A 16,694-nucleotide genomic window follows, 5' to 3' on the forward strand; every position below is an offset into this window, starting at 1 on the left:
CTTTACTACATCTCTTTCAACTTAATATTGGAGGGGAATGAAACTGCATGTCCACGGGACAGTACTCAAACAAAGTAACATTACCATTATACTGTACATGTGCTGACGTTACATGTGCTGACGTTCTTTATGCAATAGAGAATAGCTACAGGTCCACGAAAACGAAACTTACAAGAGAGAAAATGGGAATTGCAAACTCCACAACAGAGCTACATGTGTATGTCACAGACTCCTCGATTAGCTTTCTGTGTCATCAAATACAGTCAATATATGGGAATCAATTACTTGTACATAGTAATTGTGTTGATTAGATAAAGCTCTAATATATAAACGTTCAATAACATAACATACCAGTCATCATCAAAAGAGAAAAATGCCACAGGGTCATCATTTTTACCAGCCAGACCGGTATTTCTGAAAAGCAAGAAAACAAACTGACATAATTTCACATGTATATAAAAAGAACTAGAGTGTACATACTACGGGGGGTCTATTTACCCACAAAAAACAACAGATGTATCTTGGTATCAAAATTACGTGTGTGTTGTGTAAGAATTCTGATGCAACTCAGTTGTTATTCTCAATTTGATCAAATGACCCAAATTCAGAATTATGAAATCAAAAAATGGGTGTTTTCCTACCATTTTAGTATTTTTCATGCAGTTTTTCTCTCAAAAAAATATTAAGTGCAGTCCTGGACAATCGTTATATTTTAGAATGTGCACTTCAGTGATAGAATCTTTTGGGGTCCAGAGCTGCACTCTGTTTCCAGAAAGAAAAACCTTCAAAAAATTAGCAATTTATCTAAATTTGAGCAAACATTGAGAAATTGCATGTCATTTGATGTCAAGTGCCCCAAATGACTGTAAATATTCAGAAACAAATTGTGCGAAACAGTATTGAACCTGGTCTCTTGTGAAAAATAAGATTTTGTCTTTCTTTAAAGCTTCAAAGATTGGAGTTTAACAGGGTAATATTAAGGAAGGTCATTATCAATTCCAGTCACTCAGATAAAACAAGCTCTTCTCTGCAGAAAACTAAACTGATGGATAGACAGACAGACGAACAGATAGACAGATGGACAGATAGACAGACGGACGGAGCACAAACCTAAAGTCCCCTTCGACTTCATCGGTAGGGGACTAGACTAACAAGCTCTTCTCTGCATCGTTCCTTCACAATGCTAACTGATCTGCTCTCTGTGCTATCTCCATGAAAATCTCCATCATTGTACAATAACCTAAAGGTCGTCATGACAACTACTTACCTAACTTGTACACTGTAGTCATACTCCTGTCTTCCCCACGTGTCATATGATTTAAACCTCTCTGTCATTTTAGCCATTTCAAATTTGGATCTGAAATTAATTTCAGTGGATAAGCAAGCATTTACAATCCGACATATGTATAAATTTACCATTTGTGACAAGTTGCTATTGAAATCCCAAAAACAGCACCATTCAAAACTGTTTTACTCTAACCTTTTCCCTATCGTAATATCAAAGTGACAATGGACACCTACCTATCATCTTTGAAAACAAACACCATTCCTCTTTGGGCCCCTTTGCCACCTGATGCAACCTACAGAAGTAATTCAATCTAACATGAAAAATGAGTGAGGCGACATGCAACGATAACATAAGATATTGGTCAACTGGATTTTTCTTAAAAAAGAATTTTTTTCCAAAATTAAGATTTAAACTTATAAATATAAACAAATCATTACATCTTCTTTTACATTTTTGATCACATAGAATATCTTTGCAGATGCAAATTATGAGAATACAAGAACAGGTGCAAGCCTTTCCCCAATACATGTGCTGGAATATATGAACTATTTCCCAGTGTAATGTTACAGCCAATCACCTCATAATATAAATACCGTTCTCATGACTACAAGTATGATTTTACGAATAGTCCCCTACTTTACATTGTGCCCAGAGTCTAGTCTACCTAACCAATGCATTGCCTGTATCCTTTACTTTCTCCCTTTAGAGTTAAACATGCACTTACACTTTACACAACATAATCATGTAAACGTTTTAACAAATGCATGCAAACCACTGTAATATAAGAGCAAGGGACATTATTGGCTGTTGCTAAAATCGGCTGCATTTCATAAACAGACCACATTTTGCAGATAGAAAGGTGAATATTTTTTCGTTTCAGTCATATATGATATTTACCATTTACTTATTGCTGATTTTGAAAAAAAACACCCAACTCATCTTTTAAATTAGCATATATCCATGACGTCATAATAGAATATTGTGTAAATAAAATTAGTTAATATTAAGCATAGTATAAAAGTTGAAAAATATCTTGGTGGTATATAGCCAATATTAATGTCCCTTGTTCTTTCAAAACCACGCATGCATTTCCTGATTAGATCCATAATAAAATCCTGTCCTGGTTAATTCGAACTTGTACTGTGGGATCACAGAACTTAAATGGAGTCAATTTTTGTGGATTGCTAAAATCTAATAATGATGGCTTCATTGTCTGTGACAATTGCTTTGAAATTTGAAAATTAAACTATCTGACAAGATTACAGCATTCAATATGTCGGCATATTTGTCTGTAAGAGAAATCCACAAAATCCGAGTCCTCATTCAACACAAAAAATACCGATTCCACACTTGTTTAAATCTTACGTACTTTGGTGACAGATGAAGTAAGCTCAGGATTTGATTATTTTCTGACAACTACAACTAGCCATTATACTACACGACTTCATTCCAGCTCAAGAGAAGCTCATGATCTCATAATGAAGATACCTACTCTCAAGCATCTAAGTTCTCATTCAAAGTTTAAAGACAAAACTCTTACTCGTATCCGCAGCTTAGACAGTTGGATGGTTTCAGGCGATTTGAAGACCATGTTGACCTTGGTATTGCCATCACTTGTTAAGTATGAGGCTGTAAAAACTAAAGCATATTAATAAACAAAAAAATAACTTGACATATCCCATACTCTGGTTGGATGCCACTGAATTACACACAAGATTTCCAGACATTTTCAGCTGTACTGTCAGACGAGACTAGTCCATAACATTCTACTGAAACAAGTCCTGAAAGAACTTAAATGTTTGACAACAAGTGGTCATAATGTTTTCATAATGCTGTTGTATTTGACAATAAACATTTTTAAACCATAACAGCTTAATATACAGTGTATAAGCCCCCATCCCCTCAAATAAAAGATCAATTTCTATAATTCCTTCATAAACGTTCTCAGTGATCCCTTTAAAATGTTTACCTTTACTCAAAGCCTTAAAAACAAAAACTGATTTAGACAATGTGAAAATAACAAGGAGATAATTCAAAAGTGTGTACAGAATATCATCCTTATACTATGTACAGTATATTGTATGTTAACTGTGTACAGTATGTTGTATGTTAACTGTGTACAGTATGTTGTACAGAAACTATGTACTGTATATTGTATGTTAACTGTGTACAGTATGTTGTACAGAAACTATGTACAGTATATTGTACAGAAACCATGTACAGTATGTTGTATGGAAATTATGTACAGTATGTTGTATGCTAACTGTGTACAGTATGTTGTACAGAAACTATGTACAGTATATTGTACAGAAACCATGTACAGTATGTTGTATGGAAATTATGTACAGTATGTTGTATGTTAACTGTGTACAGTATGTTGTACAGAAACTATGTACAGTATGTTGTATAGAAACCATGTACAGTATGTTGTATGTTAACTGTGTACAGTATGTTGTACAGAAACTGTACAGTATATTGTCAATACCAAAGCTATGTACAGTGTATTCTGCTAAAACCACTTACATGTACATTTCTGTTAAAATATGAGCATCTTTCAGAAAATCTAGCCTTGTGTCCAGAGGGACTTAGAATTCAAATAAGATATTCCAAGAAATGCCATAACGGGCATGGTCAGACAATTAAGCATTTAACATATAGAGTTGTCCAGATTGATGGTCAGACAATTAAGCATTTAACATATAGAGTTGTCCAGATTGATGGTCAGACAATTAAGCATTTAACATATAGAGTTGTCCAGATTGATGGTCAGACAATTAAGCATTTAACATATAGAGTTGTCCAGATTGATGGTCAGACAATTAAGCATTTAACATATAGAGTTGTCCAGATTGATGGTCAGACAATTAAGCATTTAACATATAGAGTTGTCCAGATTGATGGTCAGACAATTAAGCATTTAACATATAGAGTTGTCCAGATTGATGGTCAGACAATTAAGCATTTAACATATAGAGTTGTCCAGATTGATGGTCAGACAATTAAGCATTTAACATATAGAGTTGTCCACATTGATACTTACACTGAACAGGCATTGTCCAGGAATGGTTCAGGACATTTTCTGGCCCCGTATTCTCATCACTCTGACCTCCATCTGAACCACTCAAAGTAAAGGTCAGCTGGTGTCCACTTTTTTCCCAGCATGCATCTCTTGCCTGCTGCATCTGTCGTAGCAAGTCTGCACACGGCAAGGAAGTCTCAGGATTTTCTAAAAGAATTTTGAATCAGTAATAAAAACATTTTAGGGATTAGAATTGATCTCATTTTAAATCAACACTAGCTGTATTTTTGCAATATCACATGCACAAGGTACAAAAACTATATATATGTACAACATAGATTATCTAAAGGCTACACACCTTGCAGTAATTTGACTGTTCGCAACAGAGCCCCTACATTTCCTCTGGCCAAGTTAAATGACAACAGAACTTGTAGGCCTTCAGTAAGGATCTCTCCATCATATCTGTAAATAAAGAAGCCTTACATAGTGCTCTTATTTAAACCTTTCATAACCTCCTACACCACAGCATTGTATGGTACATGAATTGACTTTATTTTTGCATTAGTTTTCCTCATTCGACACACTCAAAAATTTTAAAAAGCTGCAAATACGAAAAACTACATGTAAATAACAACTCTCCAACCTCAAACTGAAATCCCACGAACGTGTTTCTTCACTCAAACCACAAAATGAAATCCACGAACATTTTTCTTTACTCAAACCACAAAAATTTCACTCTATGAAAACAAGTCATTCTACAGTATTTGAACAAGATGTACATCCTATTGTAAAATTCCTCATTTTCATGGGAGTTTAATTTTTTAAATCATTACACTGACAAATCCTCATTTTTTCATACATGTATTCTTTCCTATCTTACAGTAGTGAGATCATTCTAAGTCACTCACAAGGCTATATCAGTAACAAACTTCTCCACTTCTTGCAGTACGTGTTTGGTCAGAAACTTTGGCCTGTCACTACTCACTGGACACAGGGACAGGGGAGGGATGTGGCCAAGGGCTTTTCTAAAAACAAAATCATCAAAATTATCTGGTGTGTTTATTCGTTTGTCATATGAAAATTTACCTACAAAATCTATACAATGTGAATACTTAGTGTGATCCAGAATTCCTGTTCTCAAATGTGGAGCCAGTGGTATCGTCATGGTTACAGTGGTAGCCAAAACTTGTAGGTACCACATGGCGGAGGCATCAGCTACACTGATACCCAGCTCTCTAATCACTCTGGAAAAAAAATAAAACTCAATTTCAATTACGCTTTCATTCTGTGTCACATCACTCAATATCAGTGCTTAGAGAAATCACACAAATTTCTAAGCATGTGAAAAATGTACAGATTTGAAAATGTTTACTTACTTATAACCAACTGTTTTGATTCCATGTATTCGTGTATCACAGCCATCATTCCTACATCTCTTGATGTTTATCTGTATAACTGAAATGAAAGTACAGAGTGGTTTAAAGTCTTATTACTCTATTACTAAAAAGATGTCATTTATTAGAGGCAGTTTTTGTGCAAAGAATTTTTTTTTTCAGACACTTTCAACAAAACAAGTATACATGTAAACAAACATACATGTAAACAAATACACATGTAAACAAACATAACATGTAAACAAACATAACATGTAAACAAACATAGAAGTTAAAAAATACACATGTAAAATGCAAGTAAACAAACACAAATACACATGTAAACAAACATAAATGTAAACAAATGCACATGTAAAATGTAAACAAACATAAATGTAAACAGTAATGACTCACTTGGATAGTAGTGTTTCATGTTCTGCAGCAGAGTAACATCCCCTGTAACATAACTACAAAACAGAGCAGAGTTACATCCCCTGTAACATAACTACAAAACAGATCAGAGTTTCATCCCCTGTAACATAACTACAAAACAGAGCAGAGTTACATCCCCTGTGACATAATTACAAAACAGAGCAGAGTTACATCCCCTGTTACATAACTACAAAACAGAGCAGAGCTACATCCCCTGTAACATAACTACAAAACAGAGCAGAGTTACATCCTCTGTAACATAACTACAAAACAGAATCTATTTAAAGTTCTGCAGCAGAGTAACATCCCCTGTAACATAACTACAAAACAGAGCAGAGTTACATCCCCTGTAACATAACTACAAAACAGAGCAGAGTTACATCCCCTTGTAACATAACTACAAAACAGAGCAGAGTTACATCCCCTTGTAACATAACTACAAAACAGAATCTATTTAAAGTTCTGTAGCAGAGTAACATCCCCTGTAATATAACTACAAAACAGATCAGAGTTACATCCCCTGTAACATAACTACAAAACAGAGCAGAGTTACATCCCCCTGTAACATAACTACAAAACAGAGCAGAGTTACATCCCCTGTAATATAACTACAAAACAGATCAGAGTAACATCCCCTGTAACATAACTACAAAACAGAGCAGAGTTACATCCCCTGTAACATAACTACAAAACAGAATCTATTTAAAGTTCTGGAATATAAAATTTCCCCGCCTTTAAATCAGATTGTGAGTTTTTTCCCTTTAAAAGAGCATCTCTATTCTCTGTTGTAGAACAATTTCTAAAATTGACTGCGAAACAGTTTGTAAAGTTTTGGAGAACAGAAATTCCCACGGTACCTTTAAATTTTCTTATGAAATTATCACTCTTTCCATATCACATTCACATCAATGTAATGTATACAAATATAACCTACATTTTTAAGCATATTACATGAACACAACAACTGCCAGCTTCCTACCTTGGAATGGTAACTTCCTTAATTGACCTGAGGGTGCGAAAGTTTTTTCCAGCTGACACAGAAATCATCTCCGGCATATAACTAGAATCTGACGATGCAACGGTGGCACTGAGGTTCTTTATCACTACATTGTTCTTTATATGTAGTCTGAAATACAACATTTTGGTAAAACTGTAAATAGAGATACAAGGCAAGAATAAGAACAGCCTTGGTTATATCGATTTAAATTGTCTAACAAATTTAATTTTACCTGATCCAGTGTGACCGAGCTGACCCATCAGACTGCCAAAATGTGTTTGGGTCTCCATTTGTCAATCTAAAAAGTGATTACACCCAGTATTACACTCCCTAATTCACTTATATATCAAATTACGCAAGGTTTTATTTTTCAATATATGTCTTGCTTAAGAAGAGATGAAGAACATCAATGAAATTATTTCATTACAATTTCAGTTCAAGAAAGAGATTCGAATATCTACTGGTTACCCGTAAGAGATTCGAGTATCTACTGGTTACCTGTATGAGATTCGAGTATCTACTGGTTACCTGTATGAGATTCGAGTATCTACTGGTTACCCGTATGAGATTCGAGTATCTACTGGTTACCCGTAAGAGATTCGAGTATCTACTGGTTACCTGTATGAGATTCGAGTATCTACTGGTTACCCGTAAGAGATTCGAGTATCTACTGGTTACCTGTATGAGATTCGAGTATCTACTGGTTACCTGTATTAGATTCGAGTATCTACTGGTTACCCGTAAGAGATTTGAGTCTATTGGTTAACTGTAAGAGATTCGAGTATCTACTGGTTACCTGTAGGCGTCTGACGTATTGGAGGAGACTTCTATGTTACTGTAGCAGGGGTTTATTGTCCTCACTTCCTCCCCAGACTCCAGACTTCCTTGTCCATGTCCATAACCTTCAGTCACATATTTAAATAACATGTAACATTACCATCAAACAAAAAAGTTAGCATGAAAAAGGTGGAGAAAACTAATTTTTTGAAGTGCTTACCTAAATTTTAATCCTCCCAGTATATCTACGTTAGAAAAGATTGTCTTTGCAAAACTATATACTAATAGCTCGTACCTTTGTCCTTCATTTGCTGGAATGTCGACTTGAGGACTAAGTTCCTCATGCTAGCTGTGTTATTGAATCCGTTCAGGTAAGGAAAGGGTAGACTCAGACTCGGAGATCTGTTCCGGATCAGATACTGAGGGGGGAAACAAGCAGGTGAACAATTGAAACATCATTTATCTGTATATCACTTGAAACTAAAGAATACTTTGCACATGTAGTTTAATCTTACTGGACCTAATTGTCATAAAAAATTCAAACATGTCTTGTTCTGTCTACCTTCAGTATTTTTTCCGCATGTTGCTGCACAGCATCATGGTCTTTTGCATACACATCAACAAATCCTGAAAACCAAAAATATCAGTTCACCATCACACGCATATTGAATTGTATCAAGGTCACCATCACACACACATTGAATTGTATCAAGGTCACCATCACACACACATTGAATTGTATCAAGGTCACCATCACACACACATTGAATTGTATCAAGGTCACCATCACACACACATTGAATTGTATCGAGTCTGTTAGTGTCATACAAAGTGGAAACAATGGGACAACCACATTCTAGTATCACCTTGACTTTCTAGTCTGGCTTTAGAAAGGATTTCTTGTGCTGATACACATTATTTCATACTTGCCATTTTGGAATTTGCTATCATGAAGTGACATTTACCTGGAGTGAGGGAGCATGCCTGCAGCATCCTGATGCTCCGACCTAGTTCTCCCATAACATTCTGACCATTCATGGATTTAACAATGGTCAGCATGGTGTTGACCTCTACCACTCCACTACCATCTGTGTCAAACTGCTGGAAAGTCTGTCAATAATATACATGTACATTTACACAAGTACACAACAATGCTCCATACAGCCACACACAAGTATGTGTAAACACACATTCATGTATATGGATAATCAAATTCTCAATTACTATAATAACCTGTCACACTTAATGGATCTCAATATCAACATTCTAGTGTGTGTTATAAAACCTGCCCTAGACAAAGTTTGTTGTACAGGTATGCTCTTACAATATGTGAACTATATGGGTATCACCCATACTCATCTGCAATATTGCTTGAACTCTATAGAATAATAACATGGGACACTGATATGAGATACTAACATGAGATACTGATATGAGATACTGATATAAGTACTGACATGAAATACTGACATGAGATACTGATATAAGTACTGACATGAAATACTGACATGAGATACTGATTTAAGTACTGACATGAGATACTGATATAAGTACTGACATGAAATACTGATATGAGATACTGATATAAGTACTGAAATGAAATACTGATGCCTGGTTTTATACTCACCCTTGCTGCTTCTTCCCGGGACACGCCCTTGTTTTGGAGCCAGTCACAGAACTGAGATATGGTCAATGTTTCCTGAAACAATGGCTGCACCATGTCAGTACAGATGATCACATACAGAAACTTACAATAATGAATAAGCACGCTCATTTCATTTTTCCTTCCTTTCATCCTAGGCTCCTTTTGCAAGTAACATTTAGGAATTTCGATAAATATTGACAATATGTTTAAATACTTTCTATGAACATAATAACAAGCGTACCTCTAATTTGTTTTCTCTGTCGTGACAATATTTTAAAATATTTTCTATGAACATAATAACAAGTGTACCTCTAATTTGTTTTCTCTGTCCTCCAGCCATCGGAGGATCTGAAACCTATACTGCTGCAGCACATTCTCTGGAACTTCCTCCCTGCAATCAAAATTGTTTATTTTGAAGGTCACAAAAGAAGATGATTTAGAATACAATGGCATGGCAGTTGAACAACATTTGTTTTGATTCTGTTTATGAAAGCTCTTGTTTTTTATGCTATTTCTATAGTGTTTATCTATACTTTTCTAATATAGAGCGACTTGGGCAATGTATCAGATAAGTCATTTTATCATCATTATTATCATTAAACTCATTTATTCTACAGTGATAAATTTGAATGTATTGAATAAATCATATATCTGATGTGTTATTCTCTTATTGCATCCCTTTATATGTATTCTGGTGGAGCAATTCTCATACACTACCGTAAATCTGGATATTTTTGCGTCGATTTATTTTTGTGAATTTGAGTAAAAACCCTATATATCTATCTTTATGTTTCTTATTTTTGCTAATTTATGTAACAACATATTATAAAATGAGTGAAACACCATCGGTAGAGTTATTTATAAGAAAAATATTTTTGCAAATCCAACTGACTCGCAAAAACGCTAAAAATTAATCGACAGCAAAAATAACCAGATTTACGGTACTTCATCTTCTTACTTGATGTTGGCCGCCAGTGTTCGCAGACTCGTGTGATTAAACAACCCAGACAAATCTGTCAGGTTCAAGCTATTATTATCATCTAAAATAAATAAACCACAAATCAATTTGAGAATCTTACTCATATTACTATATTTACTATATGATATAACAAACAATATTTTAAAGAATAAAATAAAACTATGAGTAACAGTGCTATTGTGTTAGAAAAAATGCACTAAAATTCTACTTATTTTAACACAATGGCCAATGTAGCTTTGGTGAACAATTTCAGTTTCGATTAGGGTAATGCATGGAAACCCAGTGCATCTAAGAACACATGCTATAGTGAGCAACGGATTGTAAAGGAATCCAGCATGCATTTATAGAATTAAGGAATGTCTGTGTGATTATGAGGGATGGGGTCAATTACATTGAAAATGTTATTAAATACTTTTAATTACATTGATGATTTTGTCAATTACTTGCAATTACAATTACATTGATTTTAACCAATATAATTAATCACTCTCAATTACCTTGAAGAATATAATTTGACACATTTCAAGTATGGAAGTTTATTTCAAAATGCCTACTTTGATTCGTCTTCAAGCTTTTTTTTTTAATGAATTCTGTGAAAATTTGGCTTTGAAATTTCCAGATGCATTTTTGGGTCTTGAAATTCATTCAGTACGTTGTAAGTCATGTTTAGTTCTGAATGTAATATCTTGAGTGAAGTGAACTCTAACTCAGGTATTTTTTCTACCTGTGCCATTGTTCTCAGGTATGAGAGGGGTTCACACCTGAACAAAATTAGACCTTCACCTTTATAGCCCTGGGCACTGTGGCATTGCTGCATCAAGTTTATAGACATGATGAGAATCTAATCATCTTGAAACATTTAACGATTTATTACCATCACTTTTATGTAAAATATTAAATTTCTTTATACAATTGTGTAATTGTGATGAGATAAATAAATTCAGTTCAATAAACACCCAATGAGAAACAGTGAAACAATCTAACACCATTATTATCAGACATTTGCATTCCATCATTTTCAAACTTTTCAATTTCAATAAAGAATATAATTGAAATGTAATTGAAATTACTTGACTTTTCTGGAATGCATTTAAATACATTTATTACTTGTAACTGAAAGCAAATCCAATTACAAATACATCCAATTATTTTATAATAATGTATAAAATTTAAATACGACTAATTACAATAACATTTTTCAATTACCCCATCCCTGGACTGATTATATGAGTAAACAATGTTACTTTGCATTGTTAATAAATGGGAACATTTTCAAATAATGTTAAAATCCAATGATCGTGTGTTATCCACATGTTGTGCATTCTATGACGTCTGAACTCGTAATTGTATTCAATGTAATGATACAGGTGAAGAAAGTGGAGGAGTAATTTATCAGTACTAGCTTAAACAGGTTGGTAACACTTCCTCAATAGTGAGATCTTTTCACTAAAATGTGATTATCCCTCTTTAGCGAGAAAGTAAACATTACCATAAACAGGTGTTTCGGTGTCTTAATTGAAAATAATGGCAAATTCTGTGCAATGCTGAATAAGTGCGACACACTCCACATGACGCGAATTGTCTCTATAAAATTGACAACACTGTTAATAAATTTCATATCAACATTGCTGCTTAAGAGGGAAGGAGGCTGAAACCAACGCACATCATGAGTGTTTTTGTTTTGATTTCTATATTAGCAGAAGTATCAGACATTTTAGCACTTTTTCTTCTTTTCACGTGAAACACGAAGTGATGATACTCCGAGGGTGTTTTTCTCGGTTGTGCGGGATATAATTACTCTTGCTAAAGAAGGATAATTGCGTTTTCGCGAGAACATCTCGCTGTAGGGGAAGTGTTCCCAACCTGTTAAAAGGAACTTACCTGCATCGTCACCATCGGAACTATTACCATCCATCTGTAAGAGAAATGTTCCAATGAATTAAAACCCTACACAATCATCCATGGTAATTTACAAAGTCTCCAATTTATACTCTGCAAGTTGGAACATTTGTACAGTTAATCTTTAGTTTAAAGATTAACGCGAACTTAATATTTTCAATGTCCTTAAAAATAAAAGCTGTGTCATGTCATGCAAGTACAGAAAAACACGATTATTTCTCACTAATCAATTAATACTCCAACATCCTTACTTTTTTATGTTCCTCGTCGTCTTCGTCGTCGCTATTGCTGGGACTATTGCCCATCAGACTACATTCACATCAGTATTTTACCACAAATTTCGTGGACCGCAACTGCTTCTGAAATCGAAACTACGGGCGCACAACAATTCGTTCTTAAAAATATTCGGTTATAAACATTCAATATTCGCGATATTCTCGCGAGAGTATACTTATTTGGGAGAAACTTTACCAATAAACAATATATTTCCCGCATAATTGTAAGCGCATTTATAAAAAATTCGAAAAGTTAATCAAAATAAAGTCCCTTCTATTAGATCTTAAATGCTTTACATATCTAATTACATTACGAATTTTACGACGAACAACTTGAAGGAAATTACGCGTTATTTTGGTAGGATGTGGTTGAATACAACCAAATCTCCATCAAAAAATGTCAAATTTGCACAGCAGGTGCCCGTTTCATTCATCAATAGTATACCCCATGCACATAGCGATCGGAGCAAGATAACTGACGTAACTGGTGATTTACTTCCCCTTGGGACTATCGTGATTTCTGCCTGTTTCATCAGTGAAATATGAGACGCGTGTGGTACTTTTAAAATTGAAATAACTTTGTATAAAATCAAGATATTTCCGCAAAAATGGTTTCATTAGAAAGAAGAATGATGAAATTTGCTATTTTAATAACTTTTTAATCCTAAATTTATATATAATTTTTTTTAAATTGCTAATTATTTCATATGAGTGAGATCTCTGGTTTTGTGAAAATATTCAATTTTCGGTACTATAATGGAATCTGCAACTGGTCAATTTGGTATCCTAGAAGAGCCCATTAATTACGCTTAACAGATTAAACCAAGTTGATACTCACGGGTGATTAGTGTATCAGACAATAGCCCCCTAATCGATCGGGGGTTGTGCGTATTTAGCCTTTCTTCAAAGCAGGGGTAACACATTAAGAAGACTAAATACTGGTTAAAACAAATTAATAAGACTAAAGTCTGACTGGATAATATGACGTTTTTAAACGTGTACACAAATCATACAGAAATCATCCATGTAACTGTTCATTACAAAAAATTTAAGCTAAAACATTTCCTAAATTTTGGTTCTAAAGAAGATGTAGGTCAAATATCAAGGGCGCTAGATATAGTGACGTTGAATTGCAAGTGTTCAAAATGCTCAAAACGGTAAGAATATCTAGTGATAAACTTGATATGCAGGACAGAACACAATTTTTTGGTCAACGCTTTAGAAGCCGGCAATAGAATTATGGCCTACGCCGTCAGAGCCTTGATATCCTACTACGGAGGGGACTGTCGTAAATCGTGCCAGAAATATTACTTCGCGTGTTGGGCCCTTAAAACGAATAATTTGAAATCTTCTGTGTTAAGGAGACATTTTGATGTTCATATGAGTGACCTTGACGGGCATTTACCATGAATTATCTGAATATCTCTTTATGACATAAAATTAAAAATTAAATAAAATTTCTAAACTCTACGCAAAAATACGAAATCTCTTAATTGGGCTAATTTACAATAAGGACATTGAATCAAGACGTCATAGAGTTATGTATGATGCTTATGAATGTCAAGGAAAGTCCATCTAACAGTTGCGCAAGGCAGGAGGAGGGGGGGGGGGTATATGTATTGTAAAATCGATGTGAAATTTTGATACGTCTTTTGGAAGTTTTAAGTGTTAAAACCGCCGGTGTATGCTATATAGATGGGTGTTTATACAAATATTTACGATTTTCTAGCTGTATAAGGCAAGAAATACGTTGTTGATACGTATTTAGATGTAATTGAAATTTCGCATTGTGTATTGCGTCATGTTTTTTGAATGACCTATTAAAACACCGTTTTGTTTTTCAAACCTCTTGTTTTGATATCCAGTGCTGATTTTGAGCCGATGAAAAGGGGAAGGACTGAGAAAAACGGGAAATTGTGAAATTCACGACTTCCTTCAAGGTATCACACCGGTAATTATTTTCACTATATATTACTATAGAGGGAAACAATCATTAAAAATCAGTTTACAAAATTGATGCCGAATTACGCAGTCAGACACGTTCTATGTTACCTATCTCATCTGCCGACACCAGAAAAACACCACCCTACGTGGCATTTTCGAAAATAAATTACCCGCAAACAAGACTACCCTCAAATCCACGTGTTTTTCACATGTGTGTAAACAGCCGGAGTACACCTCAGGAAATAGCTCAGCTACCAACAGCAAATAGTTCCTTTGTATACACTTGGTTATTTCTACAAATTACACAAAATTTCCTAATCAGGGGTACAAAAATTAAGAGAAAAGAAGAAGAGGAAATGAGAAAAATCGCACAAGGAAAAAAATATTTCTTTAAATATATGGAACTACAATTGACTATGTTCATTTTGATTGGATAAGTTCAGTTTGATTGGACAATTACCGGTGTGATACTTAGAGCATCGCACTCAAAATCACACGGCCTCTCACCTCTGTCGGCGCGGGTTCGAATCCCGCTCGCGCCGGTAAGTGAGAAAGTTTCCCAGTTTACTTTCGGAAGGTCGGTGGTCTCTTCTCAGGTGCATTGTATCTGGGTTCTCTCTTCCACCAATAAAAAAAACTGGGCACTACCATATATAACTGAAAAATTGTTGAGTGTGGTGGAAAACATCATCAATCAATCAATGAAAGGTGAAGATAACGAAAAGTGATCAATCTCATAACCCTTTTCAGAGTTGGGCAAACACAGACCCCTGGATATACCAGAGGTGGGATCAAGTGCCTAGAAGAAGTAAGCATCCCCTGTCGACCGGTCACACACCACGTGAGTCCTATATCTTGACCAGGTAAATGGAATAATCCATAGTCAAAATCAGTGTGCCAAGAACGACCTAACAATCGGTATGAAACACGTCAGACAGCATTTGACCCAATTATAGGTTGTATTGACGAATTAGATCGTTATAAGTTAATGGTACGCTTAGACCACAGTGACCTCAATTAAGCAATCCAAAGACCCCACCGACAATGGTGATGTCTCCATATGAGTGAAATATTCTTGAGAGGACAATATACAAACATCCCCATTCCAGAACTTGCAGATGCCAAAGTATTCACTAAACTCGACCTCAATTTGACTATTACTGTATGGAAAAATTATTTACAGAAATGCAAAAAGTGAGATAATCTAAATTTTCTGCTAATCCCTATTTGAACTCTTATGTTTTTATTATATAAATTACTTGTATTTTAGTTGATATTGAACTCAATCTTTTAATGTATTCACTATAAGTTGATATTGAACTGCTATGTAATTGTAAATCTATATAAAAAAAATCTCTTGCTGTAGCCTTCAATTCGACATGTCTCTCTTTATTTGGTTGTTCTCTCTCCGATTTCTCTACGATTTAAAGTTGAAGATATAAAAACATGGCCCTCACCACGACATTTTGTAATTTATCTCTATTCAATAAACGTTTGGTCAATTTTCTGGGTCACCCGCTGTGAACCCTATATCTTGATCAGGTAAACGGAGTTATCCGTAGTCAAAATCAGTGTGCCAATAACGGCCTAGCAATAGATATGAAACACGTCAGACAACATTCATATGTAGATTCGATATATCCCTGTGAACTCAAAATAAAAATAAAAGACACCACAGAGTCGTCCACTTCTGCTTCATACTTAGACATTTTATTCAAAGTAGATATTAACGACAAACTAACAACGCAACTGTATGACAAACGGGATGATTTCAGCTTCTCCATCGTCAACTTCCCATATTTATGTAGCAATATTCCATTATCACCTGCAAATGGTGTTTATATCTCTCAACTGATTCGATGCGCAAGAGATTGTTCTGCGTATGATCAGTTTTTAAATCGAGGCAGGCTAATGACAAACTCTTTCTCTGGTTTGCTGTTAACTTTTTGTAATGAAATGCCTTTTGGTGTTGTTATCAGATTTCAAGCATTCCGTATTGATAAAAGATCATGCCGTTCATGAATTTTCATTCATAACCTGAGTAAACACGTTTCTGAGTCAAATTT

General features: G+C 34.8%; 1 protein-coding gene across 3 annotated transcripts in view; it reads right to left on the reverse strand.

The window, feature by feature from the left end:
- Positions 1-12,809, reverse strand: part of LOC125671499 (zinc finger ZZ-type and EF-hand domain-containing protein 1-like) — an 81,905-nt gene extending 69,096 nt beyond the window's left edge. Inside the window, exons 1-21 of one of the 3 annotated variants that reach the window (XM_056163993.1) lie at positions 12,661-12,809; positions 12,392-12,425; positions 10,490-10,571; positions 9,841-9,922; positions 9,514-9,585; positions 8,852-8,996; positions 8,449-8,513; positions 8,182-8,305; positions 7,906-8,011; positions 7,342-7,407; positions 7,092-7,238; positions 6,095-6,147; positions 5,684-5,762; positions 5,420-5,551; positions 5,216-5,332; positions 4,666-4,769; positions 4,329-4,514; positions 2,829-2,917; positions 1,522-1,580; positions 1,268-1,357; positions 352-414 (exon numbers count right to left, since the gene is read on the reverse strand). In XM_056163993.1, coding sequence (XP_056019968.1) covers positions 352-414; positions 1,268-1,357; positions 1,522-1,580; positions 2,829-2,917; positions 4,329-4,514; positions 4,666-4,769; positions 5,216-5,332; positions 5,420-5,551; positions 5,684-5,762; positions 6,095-6,147; positions 7,092-7,238; positions 7,342-7,407; positions 7,906-8,011; positions 8,182-8,305; positions 8,449-8,513; positions 8,852-8,996; positions 9,514-9,585; positions 9,841-9,922; positions 10,490-10,571; positions 12,392-12,425; positions 12,661-12,714 — 1,949 coding nt within the window. In that variant the 5' untranslated portion in view covers positions 12,715-12,809. Of the gene's footprint in view, positions 1-351; positions 415-1,267; positions 1,358-1,521; positions 1,581-2,828; positions 2,927-4,328; positions 4,515-4,665; positions 4,770-5,215; positions 5,333-5,419; positions 5,552-5,683; positions 5,763-6,094; positions 6,148-7,091; positions 7,239-7,341; positions 7,408-7,905; positions 8,012-8,181; positions 8,306-8,448; positions 8,514-8,851; positions 8,997-9,513; positions 9,586-9,772; positions 9,786-9,840; positions 9,923-10,489; positions 10,572-12,391; positions 12,426-12,660 lie in introns of those variants that run through there. The other 2 variants (XM_056163992.1, XM_056163994.1) reach the window with 2 other exon arrangements.
- Positions 12,810-16,694: the final 3,885 nt, after the last annotated feature.

This window comes from Ostrea edulis, chromosome 4 (assembly GCF_947568905.1).
Source record: "Ostrea edulis chromosome 4, xbOstEdul1.1, whole genome shotgun sequence".
NCBI lineage: Eukaryota > Metazoa > Mollusca > Bivalvia > Ostreida > Ostreidae > Ostrea > Ostrea edulis.